Consider the following 16,225-nt stretch of genomic DNA (forward strand, 5'->3'; position numbering starts at 1 on the left):
GGATACGGAAAAACATCAACAAAGGTGGAGATGAAGATTGCCAATGTTGTGGGAAGCTTCGGAACGAAGGACACTGGGGGTGATGATGGCCAGGATCCGAAGATGCAGAATGTGGCTTGAAGAGGAGGACTTTTTTACTTGTGTTTTTATCAAAACTTCTGATGTAAATATTCCTAACTTTTGGCCAGGCGTTCGTGGTTGCGAGTCCCGTGCTTGACGTACCTCCGATGAACATAGGTTGTGATGGGGTCGTCGTGCCTGGATCTGCTTGGGAAAGATACAGTTTTGCTCATCCCGGAGCTAGCGTTAGCGACTTCTTGTATGCCGCTGGTCTGTCCAATGATGTGTGAGTGATGCAACTTTGCAAGCACTTGGATGACGCCTATTTTGTGAATATTTTTGATATATTATTTTAGATATTTGTTGTGTATGGTCATATTAGTTGTGTTTGCTTCGAGTCGTAAGGACTCTTTGTATTTGTTGAAAACATCTCCCCCTCCCTAGTCTGTATGACTCGAAGGTCACATTGCACGAGGGTTGTTTGTCTTGAAGTTGTAAGCTGTTGACCTTCGACGCAACAAGGGTTGAATGATTCTACTTTTCTTGTTGGGAGAAAACGTCTCCCCCCTCCCTAGCCTTTGTTGCGATAGAGGGTTTTTGTCCCTTTGATTTGGGCTGCCCTTTATCTTTCGAGCGTGCAATATATTTTTGGAGTCGAAGGTGTTTTGGCTTCGAAGTCCCTTAGGGTCGACAGCCCCTTGGCTTCCAAGTGTGGTTGCACTTTTCGAGCCGAAGGTGTTTTGGCTTCGATACCCTTAGGTTCGATACCCCCTTGGCTTTTTGGTGCACGTTGCACTTTTCATTTTTGAGCCGAAGGTGTTTTGGCTTCGATACCCTTAGGTTCGATACCCCCTTGGCTTTTTGGTGCACGTTGCACTTTTCATTTTTGAGCCGAAGGTGTTTTAGGTTCGATACCCTTAGGTTCAATAGCCCCTTGGCTTTTTAGTGCGCGTTGCACTTTTCATTTTTGAGCCGAAGGTGTTTTGGCTTTGATACCCTTAGGTTCGATAGCCCCTTGGCATTTTAGTGCATGTTGCACTTTTTATTTTCGAGCTAAAGGTGTTTTGGCTTTGATACCCTTAGGTTTGATAGCCCCTTAGCTTTTTAGTGCACGTTGCAATTTTCATTTTCAAGCCAAAGGTGTTTTGGCTTTGATACCCTTAGTTTTGATAGCCCCTTGGCTTTTTAGTGCGCGTTGCACTTCTTAGATTAGTATGCAAAGCTTGCGAGGCATGCGAGCTTTGCTAACTTACATAGCTGTAGCCTTCGTGAGGCGATGGTCGATATTCGCAGCACTACTGCTTCGACCTTGAACAAAAGTTTGGGGAAAGTAACTCTTTATTTATTTGGAGAGTTATTACATAGGATCCGCCTCGTTGAAAACCTCACCTCCGATGTGGAGTCCCCTTTGTGAGGAAAAGAGTACGATCCTTAAAAGTTTATTACAAGGAAAAGTAAGTACACTACCGTGTCTGGGTTTGTTTGTACTTCTACAGCCCAGGCTTGTTACAAGGGTCCTAGATGTAGTATTTCTTTAGGCTGTCAACATTCCAAGAATGCTGTAGCTCATGACCTTCGATGTCTACCAACCAGAAGGAGCCTGGCCTGTTGCTTCGCACCACGAGGAATGGACTGTCCCACTTGGAGTGTAGCTTTCCGATGATTTCGGCGTTGGGCTTCCTCTTGAGCACCCAATCACCCACTAATATGTCTCTTCTAACTACCTTCTTGCCCCTCCATTTTTTGTTTTCCGGTTGATACTTGCTTAGGTTGTTTGCTGCTTGTAAGATACGAAGTTCAATTAGGTCACTTCGTTCGGGGGATGTGCTTCTTTCTCTTGTGATTGAGCCCTTAGGCTTTTGTTTTTGAGCTCTTCTGGGCTCATAGCTTCTGCTCCGTAGAGTAGTCTGAATGGAGTGAACCTTGTTGTTCTAGACTTGGACGTATTGTGTGACCATATGACCTTCGGGAGTTCATCTACCCATTTGCCATTCTTTTGATCGAACATGCATTTTTTGATTGTGGAGAATATGAGCCCATTTGCTCTTTTGACTATTCTGTTGGATTGTGGATGGTAGACAGAGGCGAACATGACCTTCATGCCAATACTATGGCAGAATTCCTTGAAAAGATCTGAGTCGAATTGTTTGCCATTGTCAACTGTTAGTTCCTTGGGTACCCCAAATCTGCATATGATATTCTGCCAAATGAATTTTCTGATAGCTTCGGAAGTTATATTGACCAGAGGCTTGGCTTCTATCCACTTGGTGAAATACACTACTGCTACTACAGCGTACTTGTAGTTTCCCTATGCTGTAGGGAGTGGGCCAATGAGGTCCATGCCCCATCTTTGGAGTGGCCATGCTGGAGGTATGAGTTTAGAAGGTTGTGTGGGTCTATTGGATTTTTGCCCCATCATTTTTCAAACTTCGCAGGTTTTGACTATTTGTTCTACATCCTTTAATGCTGAAGGCCAGATGAATCCTTGCCTGAAAGCTTTTCCTACAAGGGGTCTTACCCCGATGTGAGAGCCGCACAGTCCCGAGTGGATTTCATTCTGCGGCTCTTTGCCCTGAGCTATGGAAATGCATTTTAGCCATGGTGCTGTGATGCTAGATTTGTAGAGTTCTCTCTCAGATACTATGTAGCCCCTGGCCCGCTAGGATATTTTTTTTTTCTTCTGTTTCATCTACTAGCTTGAAGTGGCCACGGAGGTATGCCATTATTGGTGACCTACAGTCTTCGCTGAAAATTGCGTTTATTTGTGCCAAAGGTTCTTTCCTTTGCTTTATTGAAGGTTGTGTGATTTCTTCATAGAAGACATCCGGTGGCAATGGTTGTTTTCTGGCTGCTGCCTTTCGCCAGTTTGTCTGCTTCGTCATTCAGTGCCCTTGGTATGTGCTTGATTGTGAAGCCGTTGAAGTACTTCTCTATGGCCTTTACTGCCTCCAAGTATTGTATCATTTTTGGTCCTTGGTCTTCGGATTCTTTATCGACGTGATTTGTAATGACCTTCGAGTTAGACTTTACTGTGAAGTTTGGATGGCTAAGAGCCTTCATCTTGAGGAGCCCCAGCAGTAGAGCTTCATACTCGGTTGTGTTGCTCTTGCTTGGATCTAACTTGGGGAAGTTTAGGCGAGCTGCATACCTGAACTTGACCCCCGAAGGTGACTCGATAATGGCTGAGACGCCTACACCATCTTTGCACCAAGCTCCGTTGCATTATATGACCCAGGGCTCTATAGGTGCTTCTGCTTTGTAGGTTGGTGATGTCCAGTCTGCAATAAAATCTGCCAGGACTTGAGATATGATGTCTGTTCTTCTCTTGAAATATACGTAGAATCAGAGGGCTTTGAGGCCCATTTGCTGATTTGGCTCGAAGCTTCTCCGTTGCTGAAGAGATCATATAATGGTTGATTGGAGACCACCATAATTTTGTGAGCTTCGAAGTAGCGATGAAGCTTCCTGGAGGACATGATGACATCATATGTGATTTTCTCTAGCTTCGGTAAAAAATTTTGGAGCCTGAGAGTGCCTCTGAGACAAAATATACAGGCACTTGTCTGAGGGATCCTTCGATCTCTCTTTCCAGCACTAGGGCTGCGCTGACTGCTGGGTGTGAGGCCGAGATGTATAGTAGGAGTGTATTTTTCGGGTCTGGTGTTGTCATCTTGGTCATCTTAGTGAGATAGTTTCTGAGGGAATTGAAGGCCTTCCTTTGTTCTTGTCCCTAATCGAACTTATTAGCGTTGCGAAGGACTTTAAAGAATGACACGCTTCGATCTGTGGAGCATGGGATGAATCTGTTCAAAGCTACGATTCTTCCTGTAAGTTTCTGTACATCTCTGAAGGACTTTGGCTCTTCCATATTGGCTAATGCTTTTATCTTGTCTGGGTTAACTTCGGTGCCCTTGGTGGATACAAGGCATCCTAGTACCTTCCCCTTGTACACTCCGAAGATGCACTTTTCTGGGTTTAAGCTAAGGTTCGTTGTTCGAAGGTTAGCAAAGGTTTCTGCCAGATCGGTTACATGATTCTATCTTTTGGTACTTGTTACAACAATATCATCCACATAATCTAGTACATTTCTTCTTAGTTGAGGGCCTAGGACCTCCGAAGACATTCTTGAGAATGACTGCTCAGCATTTTTGAGACCTTCGGGCATTCTGACGAAACAGTAGGTGCCGAAGGGGTAACGAAGCTTGTCTTCTCCTCGTCTTCTTTTCTCATCCAGATTTGCTAATATCCGAAGAAGTAGTCCAACAAAGACATGAGCTGGGTGTTGGCTGCGTCATCAAACACTCTGTCGATTCTGGGTAATGGGAAATCGTCCTCCGGGCAAGCTTTATTTAGGTCAGTGAAATCAATGCACATGCGCCACTTCCCGTTTTTCTTCTTGACCGGCACTGTGTTTGCCAGCCATGTTGGATACTTGACCTCTCTGATGACGTTGGCATCTAGCAACCTCTGCACCTGTGCCTTGACTGCTGTTACTTTGTCATCAGATATTTTGCGGAGTTTTTGCTTTTTGGGCCTGATCGAAGGATCAATGTTGAGCATGTGTTCGATGATATCTCTGCTTACCCCCTGAAGGTCATTGGCCGACCATGCAAACACATCTTTGTTCTTGCACAAAATTTCAAGGAGCTCTTTCTCTTCCTGTTCATCGAGGGTTGCACTGATCGTCACCATCTTTTCTAGTATGTGCTTGTCAAGTAGGACCTTTTTTACTTGGCAATCCTGCTTAAAGTTTTTATCTTTTCTCTGTCTCTGTTGGGCTCTTTGATTGGCGGGGGTTGCGTGTCAGCTTTGAGGTGATGGACATTTCTTTGTCCTGGGGCAACACCCTGTTCTATGTCTCCAGCCAACTCTTGGTTGCCATGAACTGTGATAACCCCTTTGGCCGTAGATATCTTCATGCAGAGATACAGCTGGTGGACGACAGCTTTGAACTTGTTCAAAAATCCCCTTCCAAAGATTGCAAGGTATGGATAATGCATTTCCACAACATCGAAGGTGATATTCTTTGTTCTTAGGTTGGTGAGGTCCCCGAAAGACACTGGTAGAGGTATCTTTCCTAGGGCGTTGACCCTTTTGCCTCCGAAGCCTATGAGAGGTATTTCTGTTGGCTGGAGGAGATTTCTGTTGATGTTCATTCTGTCGAAGGTGATGGAGAAAATGATATCGTCGGAGCTGCCAGTGTCCACAAGGATTTTTCCAATCGTCCATCCTTGGATATTTGCTTCTATCACCATGGCGTCGGAGTGTGGATAGCTGACTAAATTGATGTCTTGCTCAGAGAAAGTTATTGGCATGTGTGACCATTGAGTTTTGACCACCAGTCCATCCACTAGGATGTTGTGGACTTCTCTGAAGTAGTTACACCTTTGCCTTTTGTTTTCGAACTCTAGCGATGATCCTCCGGTTATGGGCATTATCATGCCGAAGGTAGGCAACGCGTTTTGGGTGTTTGACTTTTCTTCTTTGGGGGCAGGCATTGGCAGAGGTGGGGGTAGCTCTTCTTTGGGTGTTTGGAGTGGAGCGTGGTTAGCGGCTTGCGAAGGTGCTAAGCTTGTGGTTTGAAGGGGGTTCTGCCAAGGGAACGGGTGTGGCTGGTAGTTGTAGCTTGGGTTTGGGATGAAGGTTGGGAATGAAGATTGTGGTGCCCAGTTGGTATGGCTGACCAGTTTTTGGGCGTTCTTTTCTGCCTCCATTCTCTCTAAGGTTTTTTCTTTTCAGGGCAGTAATTTGTTGTGTGGTCTGAGTCTCTTCCGTGGAAGTGACAGAAGAACTTGTTGGGTTCGTTGTGGTTGTTGTTGTTTTGATGCGGAGGTCCTCAGCCACAGCCCGGCCTCGGCCTCTTCCTCTGGCTCTGTTGGATCGCCCTTCTCGATGCGAAGGTTGATCGAAGGTTGTGCTTTGTTGGGTTGGTGGTGGGGTGATGAAGGGTTGGATGCTTTGGGAATCGTCCTCTTTGTTGAGGTTGGACTAGGAGGATGTATTGTGGGTTCTGTGGTCAAGGGTTGTGGTGGTTTGGGTTATGTCATCCAGATTGAGGGTTCTACCTCATCATTTTTCTCATTTCTACCCTCTTCTTGTGATCTGCGTTAGATCTTGCATACTTTTCCATCTCTGCATATAACTCTCAAAGGTTTGTCGGAGGTTCTCTTGACAAATGAGATGCTAGTGGCCCTAGCAGTAAACCTTCGATGCATTTTTTGATTGCCATGCGCTCTAGGAAGTTTGGGGTTTGTGCCTTCTTCTGGACAAACCTTCGGAAGTAGTCGTAGAGGGGTTATTTGCCCTGCTGGAGGTATTGGAAGTTATCGGCTGCTCAATGAGTCATCCCTCCTGAATCCCTGGAAATCTTGTCTGAGTTTGTTTTTGAGATCACTCCAGCTCGTGATGGACCTTCGTGGTAGGTAGGAGTACCAAGTAGCGACTGGACCTTCGCAAGCCATGATGAATGACTTAGCCATGATGGGATCATCCACTCCAGCGGATGCAATTGTGACTTCATATATCATGAGGAATTGGGTTGGGTCTACAGAGCCATTGTATTTTGGAAGCTGGACAGGCTTGTAGCCTTGCGGCCATGGAACTTGCTGTAGTGTCACCGACAGTGGTGAACTAGGATCGAATGCTTTGTGGTAGGGGTGATGGTTGGTGTGTTCTTCTTTGGAAGTGGTCTTCATGATGATGGTATCCTTCATGGTGGAGGCTATGGTTTTCTGTGTAGTGGTTGTTGGTTTGGTTATCGAAAAGTATTTTCTCTTCTTGTTCGAACTCTTCTTGAGCTCTTCGAAGGTCATCGAGCTCTGCTTGCATCTCTACTAGCTTGCACTTGGCATCTGCCAGCTGTTTAGCGTCTTGGGCTTCTCTTCTCTTAGCTGCTACTTGAGCGCTAATTTTGCCCTTTGCTTTCTCCATGGCTTTGAGTTGTGCAAGGACCTCCATCAAGGTGGGCTCTACTATTGGCTCTTGTTGGGTAGTGTCTTCGAGGGTCTTGGTTCTTAGCTCTAGGGGGTTTGGCTTTGCATCAGAGATATGGTTTCCTCATTTGGACGGCTAGTGCTTGATGCCGTGTGATTGTCCCGGAGCTTATAGCCTTCTTCTTTGGTGGCGCCATCATAGGTTTTTTATCTTTTGTCAAGTTGAGAACACGGTGGGTGCCTCTGTTGGGATCCGAAGGATATTTTCCCAAATAGAAAAGTGAAAATGGTGTTTTAACTCAACGGAATAACCTTGTATGCACTTTCAAAATCTTAAAAAACCATCCCGATTACAGTAAAAGGTGAGGGTATTTATACTCCTACCTTCATTACATAATCCCAGCAATACCTCTACCTACCTAGAATATCCGTGCAATATTCTGGTTTTTGGATCATTTTCGGACGTTGACATATACAAATTGTTCACTAAAAGGTGATCACGCTCTTCATGTGACATCGAAGGTTCAGCGAAACCCTTGATCTTTGGTCTGGGGTCTTTGGCCGTCGAAGGTTGTGTAACTGATTCCTTCATCATCCAAAAGTCATCTTTTACCTCCGACGCGTTTGCCACAGGTCTACGCAGTTAGTCCACCCTCGTGCAAAGGTTGCAACACAACCTTCGCACGTTCAGCCAGGAGCGAACCTTCGACCATCACTGGAAGGGCCAATCCTGCGAGACAAAACCAAAAAACTGTGTAATAACTTTTAGATCACCTGAAGGTTCCTCAAGACCTTCGGCATATCCTTCAGCGAGACCTTCTCGGGGGTGGCGATCCCCAACAGGGCTCACATAGGCTAAGTGACAAAAATACTCTTGAATTGGCTGAGTTGACCCCCTAAGAGAAACTAAAGGCTGAATAACATATAAACTGCATGAAGCCTCAATTTTTTATGTGAGTCTAAACTTCAAGTTTCGACCAACAATCAAGCCATTACATTTTACTGTGTATGTCTCAAAAAAAAATATTTTACTGTGTAATATTTTTTTCAGTATGTTTTGTATTTCAATGTAATTCAGCATGATGTTGATATCATAGCAATAAGTGATAACATATTATGACAATTCAAAAATTAAAGTATCATTCTTAATACCCATCCTATCAAAATACTGCTATGCAGTAATGGATGGAGACAGCATATATCGGTCAACAATCGAGGAAACCACTACAGGGAATATCAGGGACTGCAAGTTGTACACTTCTACTCTCGCTCCAGCAAGTTTGTTTCATACAACACACATGAAGGAAACAGCCTCTGCAAAAACTGAACAGAGCTCAGCTTAGGCAGGCTCCAGAACCTAGTGCAATGCTGAGAAACGCAAAGACAAAGAAGAAACCAGAAACTAGCAGACGCCTTGTGCAAACCCAAGCTTTTCCACCCTGCAGCTGCACGTCGTAATCGTAACATGTGCAAACCCAAGCCAGGCTGCCGATGATAGAGACAGGTAACCTGTTCGCCAGATTTATTTTGCCCGAACGACGAGGCACGCGCCGGACTAGTTCGCCGGGTCGGTGAAGTACACATCACCTGCTCGACCTCAAGCTCCGGGATGGACCCGCCGGCGAGCTCGAGCTTGATGTTCGGCAAGAAGATGGTCTCGTTCAGCCCCGTGAAGTTGTAGCACGTGTTAGGGCCTTGCTGGCTGTACATGACCACCCCAGGTGCTCGGGTTGGCAACAAAAGTTCCTGCACCTTTTCAGGGATGAAGTTGCCTGGGATTCGTTCATGAATACCTTGTTGACATCTTCTCGGCATTGTGAAGGATAATTGTAATTTATATCGATTTAACATTTTCTAAAAATCAAGAATGAAGTACGAATCAAAGATATATAATAAGGATTCAATTTCACATAATATATCCAAGGCATAAATAGACATTATTTTTTATCTTCAGTTTTCAACACACAAACATATCCAAATTCAATGTATATTCTCCAATTTCGACACATCAATAAAAATCTACATATTGCAAACTGGAAGACTAAACCCACCTATCTGTTCAAGGCTAAACCAATTGCACAGACAATCTGCACACCATAGAAAAAGAATAGGCGACACATGAGACCATACCGACAGAACAACACTTTATTCCCCCTTTTATTGATCTGAAAGTCTTACACAGAAGAAAAGAATCAGACAGAAATCCATTACTGAAGAACCACATCCTAATCACAAGTAAATACGGTGCTGCACTAACACAGAAGACTAGCCTCGAGACCTCCAATGAAGTGACATCTGACAGAACTGAAGGATAGTATACTCTCACTTAGTCGGCAGTAGCTCCAACAGGCTAAGCACTAAAATTTCAACGTACAAAACACAGTATTGTGCCCTTTTTATTGACTCCAAATCTTGAAAACCTTACTCTAGTAATGAAGTCTTTCACTGAGCCAACAGTGGATGAAACAGCCTTGGCTAAAACAAAGATTTGCTTGACTCCCCCCTCCAGGCTCCGGCAACTTTCGCGACGAGCAGCTGAACCTGATCAGACGTTGAACGACACCTTCTGCACCTCGGACATCTTCTATTCGCAGCACTGAACACCTGCAGCCAAATAGACAGCCGAACAATGAAAAGCAACTAACTCTTTCACTGAGCCAACAGTGACTCAAACAACCTTGGCTAAAACTAAAACTAAGATTTGTTTGACTCCCCTCCAGGTAGGCTCCAGAGACTGACGCTGGACGACGCCTTCTCCACCCTGGACATCTTCTACTCGCAGCCTTGCACACCTGCAGCAAAATAGACAGATGAACAATCAAAAGCAACTAAAACCAGAAAAATTGTTAAATGAAATGAATGCCAAACTCGAAATTCAAATCCTAATTGGACACGACGGCCGGCGGCGGCAGGCGAGGGCGGATGCGGCGGCGCTCGTCCTCCTCTCCGTCCGCGGCGTCCGCCTGCCTCTTCTTGCAGGCGCAGCCGCCGCCGCTTGGCGCTGGCGCCCGAGGCCCCCGCTCTAGGACCTTGCAGAACCCGTCGAACCCATCGCTGTCGACGAACAGGCGGAATCCGATGGCGCGCAGGAAGCGGTCCTCGAGCCCCGGCATCTCGCCGGCGCGGATCGCACCTTCCGAACTGGCCTCGAACACCATGGTCCACCTCCTGGGCGGGTGACCCCCGAACTTGGCGCCGAGGAAGACCGCGGCGGCCACCAGGCGGTGCGCAGTGGCCGGCTCCACCAGAATCCCCGCCTCCCCGCCGACGCGGCTGCGGACGAAGCGAGTCAGGTAGATGCCGGCGAGCACGAAGCTGGTGCCATCGATCCGGACCATGCCCCGGGTGGACGGCATCGACCGGGTCAGCAGGTGGATCCGCTCCAGGAAGGCGCGGATCGGGACCTTGGGGGAGGCGCCGCCGCGGAAGGCGCGGACGAGGCTGGTCTCGGCGGGTCGGGATGCGGCGGTGGCAGCGTAGCGGCGGGCCTCCGCCTCCACGAGCGTCGCGAGGAGGGGGAGGGATCGGGGGATCCCCCGGTCGTCCTCGCACAGAACAGGGGCAGCGACGGCGGCGGACATGGCGGAAGCGTGGGCTGGGGTTTCGATGGATCGCTGGGCAAAGCTTTGGAAATTTTCGATTGGATCTGGCGCGAAGGAGAGAGGGGAGGAAACGCGGGGGTATGAACGCCGTATATACGGCTGTACCCCATACGCATACGCGTACATTGTACGCAGGTAGTTTTCTTTCCCTTTCTCTTTTTTTTCCCTTTTCTCTTCAGGACTTTTCCGATTCGTTTTTGGCTATGGGTTGGCCCAACTAGTGATCTGGTGGGCCTATACATAAGTACTTAGCCCAATTGCTGCTAGGGAAAACGAAGGGAGTTTTTTCTTAAAAAAAGGATAGAAAAATAAAATTCGAAAAAAAAGAGCCGGATGCGAAAAATTCGGAAAATGGGTACCTCCCGCCTGGGGCCGGGGACCTTCCGCCCACCCAGCTGGCGGGAGGTTCCAAAAATATTTCGAGGCCCCTTCCGAGGGTCTCTTCGCGAATAAGAAAAATTCTTATTCGCGAAGAGATCCCTGAGGCAGGCATCCCGTCCAGCCAGTGGGCGGAAGGCATCCCGCCCGACTAGTGGGCGGGAGGCCTCTAGCCCGGCCAGTGGGCGGGAGGTGCCACTGCTTATGATTTTTGTTATATTTTATTGGAATTTATGTTTCACAAACTATTTGAAATTTAGACTTTTTCAAATACAAGATTTATTCTCCATACTCTTATGTATGCATATAAAAATTTAATTCAATTTTACGAAGAAGATTATGGTATCTAAAACTCGTACGAAGATGGTTAAACGATAACGTTTTGCAACGTAGAATCCAAATATTACTATAGTACGATACATGAAGCTATTAAAAATAAAATAATATGATAACAAACAAGTTTAAAATACAAATGCCAAGTCACAGTTATAATTACAAACACAAATACTGATCTGTCTTTAGTCAATGTGGCAAATATTACAAATACACATCCAGGTCTGATACAAACTCAACGCGGCAAATATTACACATGAGCAAACAACGTTCAAATAAAATTACAACTAAATGATGCCTGATGACGTAGTAGCACTCGATCGGCGACGTCTCCCACTCCTTGATGCAACCGGAGGTTTTCCATCTGTAGCATCACCTGTAGGCCCAGCTTCAGCAGAACTGGGGCCAGTATCATTGTTTGGACAACGTTTATACGTGTGTCCAATCTGATTACATGCACTGCAGCGCTGTATCCTCGGACGGAGCTCTGACTCATCCATATCATTACGAATACGCCGTGTCTGACGGCGCCCTCTCTTAACCCGTGCTGATCTTGGGTCTGGAATATATATAACAGGATTCGCTGTTTCAGTGAACGATCCAACCAAACGGAACCCATAGATCTCATACTGTCAGGTGCTGGCAATTGTCTCCTTTCTGTAGTAATGGGAAACATATATATCGACAGGATGTCGAATATCCGCACAAGCAGCCATTACATGAGAACACGGTACGTGCAGCAACTTTGGCCTCATGCATGAGCAACAACAAGTTCCATCAAACTTGAGAATGCACTCCTTTACAGGAGTTTGACGTCTCATGTCATGTCGCGCTCTGTCTTTAGGAGATACCTCAAACTTGAGCTCCTGTGTACCACATTGCCGTACGTGGTGTAGCCGGGCGCTAGCTGCCTTCTTAGTCATATATTCTGTCATCATTTTTCCAAAATATCTGTCAGGATCTTGCATGAATGCCTGATTTTTAGTGAACCGATCCCTAAAGTAATCGGTACACCCGTGGACGATAAATTCCACAATTGCAACCAGTGGAAGCCCACGAACTCCACGCAGCACCCAATTGTAAACCTCGGCGTAGTTGGTGGTCATTATGCCGTACCTTGCACCATCGGTATCGTAAAGTAACGCCCACTTCTTCTTCGGTTCATTCTCAATCCATTCAGAAAAGGTTTTCACCGCTGACCCAGACCTTCTGCGAGTACTTGCAGTATCTGTTGGCAAAGGACACAAAGCCTCTGCTTCATCCTGTGCAGTTCTATTTTTTGATGCGTCCTCGCTTCTTTTCTTTCCGGTCAGTTCATCAAGTTTCCGCCACTGCTTGTTAAATTTTTGCTGATTTGTTTCCTTGCATAGCCTCTTGAACATATCCATAAGGTGCTTGTTCTTGAATTGCCTGAAAAAGTTTGCACCGATATGTCTCATGCACCACCTACTGCGAACATCACGCCACTTGGGCGGCTCTCCGGTCTCCACACACCCCTCCTACAAATCTAGTGTTGCCCTCAGTATGCCGGCGTGATGATCATGAATCAGGCAGACATCTTCCCTATCCCGAAGGACTGCAAGCTTAACCCGTTCCAGGAACCAGTACCAACTGTCTATGTTCTCACTCTCAACAAAAGCAAAAGCAACAAGAAGCAATTGATTGTTTCCATCCACTCCAATAGCTGTCAGCATTTGCAATCTATACTTTCCTGTGAGAAAAGTCCCATCGATGCACAGTAGAGGCCGGCAGTGTTGGAATATGTTAATGCATGGACCCAAGCTGAAAAAGACCCGCTGCAATATGTAGGGCGGACCTTCTCCTCTGTCTAGACTTTTCAGGTCATAATAGCTTCCAGGATTTCTCTGACATAGGACGGCCAGCAATCGAGGAATATTATCATATGCAGCCTCGAACGTACCAAACCTCATCTCCAACACCTTCTGTTTTGCACTCCACGCCTTGCTGTACGAGATGGTATACTTGTACTTTTCCTGAATATACCTGATAATAGACTTTGGTTCATATGACATGTTCTCTACTATCATCCCGTACATCTCATTTGCGATGTATTGCGATGTAAGGTTGCGATGGGTCTTCTGCACCCCCGGCAAATGATATATGTGCTGAGTGACAATTGAGCATTCCCAATAATCTTTCCATTTACCCTTATAAGCATGCACCCGCCACGGACACCGCTCCTTCACACATACCACATCATACTTACGAGATTTGCACTCCACTGTTTTAAACTCTCGCATAAGAGAGAGAGACCAGCACTTAACAGCTTCCTTGACCTCTTCAATTGAGTGGTACCTCGCACCCTGGACAATTTCATTCTCCCTGCAATCCGAAGGCACGCTAGATCCGTCATCTACGACAAGATGACTGAAGTCGCTGCTGCTTACCCATTCTTCAGGCACATCATCGTCATCATCAGATGAATCGGCATTCATTGCTTCATCCAATTCACGTTCTTCGTCTTGCAGCTGTTCAACAATAAAGTGTATGTTCTCGCCCTCATCAGCCACGCATTGAGGTGCTGCGATGCCACCTGCCTTAATGTTTGCCTCATCAAATTCTTCATCAATATTTTCATCCCCCAGAGTAACTTCAATATTTATCAAAGGGTTCTAGTGCACACTGACAAGAAGTTCCAATGGCCATTGCCAATGACTTGCATTTTGCAGATAAGTTAACCAGTCCTCGTTGCTTGCAAGTGGCATCAGCTCCCAGATCAAAGCGTGAGTGGTACGATTTATGACGCACTGAACACTCACAGTGTGTGTCTCATGATTAATCCTTAATCCCTTCATTAACCAGTTGCATAGGGATTCAAATGTCCTCTCGTGCGGTCTGGTAATTCCTCCGACTGCACAGTTGAATTCACTTAAATCTACCCCATTCGGCCCATAAATCACATTTCCTTTTCCGTAATATATACTGAAAATACCCTTCTCGGAAGACATATCTGTCGATCATTAATAAACTAGTTATACTACATATTAATACACAACGACCCTAAGTTTCAGCGATTCCCAGATTCTATTTTCCAGAATCTAAACTATTCAGAATATAAATTATACTAAAAACAATTGAAAATACTAAAAACTATTCAAAACATAACTACTCTAAGAAATATTTCCTAGATTATAGTTATTTTCAAGTAATTATACGGCTAGAATGAGAATATACCTCCAAATCAACGTGTGAACAGGGCTTCGCCGCTTCCTCTTCTCTCTTCCTCTCCTCCCTTTCTTTTTTTCTGGTTTTTGCTGAATAAAATGATAATTTTGGGGCAGGTGGGGGCTTATATAGCCAGGGGAAGACATCTCGCCCGACCAACGGGCGGAATGCCCCCGCAGGGACCTCTTCGCAAATAAGATAACTTTCTTATTTGCCAAGAGGCCCTCAGGGGACCTCCCGCCCGCTGGATGGGCGGGAGGTCCCCGGCCCCACGTTTCCCGCCCGATCAACGGGCGAGAGGTACCCATTTTTCGAATTATTCCCAACCGGCTCCCCTTTACCGAATTTAATGTTTTTTTATCCCTTTTTTTAAAAAAGTAGGTGGTAAACCTGACGACGCCTAGCTAATGAATTTTTTTCAATTTATATTTAAAATTTCTATATTTTCAAAAATATTTGGTAGGGGGTCTAACTTGGCTCTTACCAATGCTTTGGGGACCAACTATTTGGTAGGGAGGCTAACTTGTCATCTAAATGAGTCGTAGGGGATAACTGGATGTATGTCTGTAGGACTTACCAAACCGACGGTATTTTTTGTATGCGAGGGTGATTTGGATGCCACTGTGCCATTGCAGGAGAGCCACTGCCCACTTGGCTCTCCCGTGGATAAAATGAACATATGAGGTCACCTTTTTTTAGAAAATGTAACGTATCATGCTTCAGACATTCTCTAATAAGGATGCACCAAACACGTGAAGAGCGTGGTTACTGCCCAAACCAACAAATTAAATTGCTGCTATGGGTCTGTTTGGATGGGTGGCTAACCCCCGACCAGGCTCAAGTAGCCCAACCAGCCCACGTTTGGATGGCTGTATAGCCCACCTAGCCTGGCTCGGCTTGTGCAAAACGGAGCCCTTGGCCTGGCTCCGCAGGCACCCAAAATCGGCATATTAGCTGGGCGAGACTCCATCTAGGAGGCTATACAAGCGGGGCGCGGGACGAACTGGCTCCGCGGGTGCATCCCCGGCTTCGCCTGGCCATCGTATATAACTCGGGCACTCAACTAGGGTTACCGCCCCGGTCTACTATTCATTCGCGAGGCCACCGCCTCCTTCTCCGCTCTCGAGCTCTCTCTCTCTCTGCGCTCCTCCGCCTCCGCTCTCGAGCTCTCTCCTGCCCTGTGCTAGGGTTCACCAAGGAAGGGGCTGTCTGGTATGGATCCGCCATGGATTCCCAGTGATTTGCATCGCTGCTCGCCCCTCTCTTCCCCCTTCCCCTCTCCCTTCCACGTTTTTCATTTTGCTTGTGTAGATGTCCTCATTCTTTGGAATGTTTAGTCCCTGCTATTTCTTGTTGAGTAGATCTGCTTGTTTCCTTCAAGTTTTGGCCTATTGTTGCTGCTATTGGGGTACATCTGCCAGTTATGTTTGCTGCTTTGGTAGATCTTTATCATGATCTAGAACTAGACCATAGATTACTCATTTTTAACATGGATTATGACTAGATCTGAGAAGATTTATTATGAAAGGTCCATTTTTCTGAGCTCTCAGTAGTGGTCGATGATGTACTTTGGCTCTGGGGTGCATCTGCAGCAGCCAAGCCTTTTATTTTATAGCGGATGCAATATTTCATCAGTAACAGCACTACTTCCTTTTGAAATTGATTGTTTCCTGTTTCCCTCTCTTATTTGTCCTGTTGTAGCCATGGATCCAGTTGAGTTGCGTTTGATGATGG

At 46.1% G+C, this 16,225-nt stretch overlaps 1 protein-coding gene across 1 annotated transcript; it reads right to left on the reverse strand.

The window, feature by feature from the left end:
* Nucleotides 1–9,119: 9,119 nt before the first annotated feature.
* On the reverse strand, nucleotides 9,120–10,689 carry LOC112889574. Its single transcript, XM_025956289.1, has 2 exons — nucleotides 9,861–10,689; nucleotides 9,120–9,784 (listed from the first exon to the last, which is right to left on the reverse strand). The coding sequence occupies exon 1, from the start codon at nucleotides 10,571–10,573 to the stop codon at nucleotides 9,875–9,877; it is 699 nt and encodes a 232-aa protein (XP_025812074.1). The 5' UTR covers nucleotides 10,574–10,689; the 3' UTR covers nucleotides 9,120–9,784; nucleotides 9,861–9,874.
* Between the last annotated feature and the right edge of the window lie 5,536 nt (nucleotides 10,690–16,225).

This window comes from Panicum hallii, chromosome 4 (assembly GCF_002211085.1).
Source record: "Panicum hallii strain FIL2 chromosome 4, PHallii_v3.1, whole genome shotgun sequence".
Classification (NCBI taxonomy): domain Eukaryota; kingdom Viridiplantae; phylum Streptophyta; class Magnoliopsida; order Poales; family Poaceae; genus Panicum; species Panicum hallii.

Excerpts from the sequence above, each read along its gene's own strand:
- LOC112889574 (XM_025956289.1), bottom strand. The coding sequence starts at position 10,573 with ATGTCCGCCGCCGTCGCTGCCCCTGTTCTGTGCGAGGACGACCGGGGG.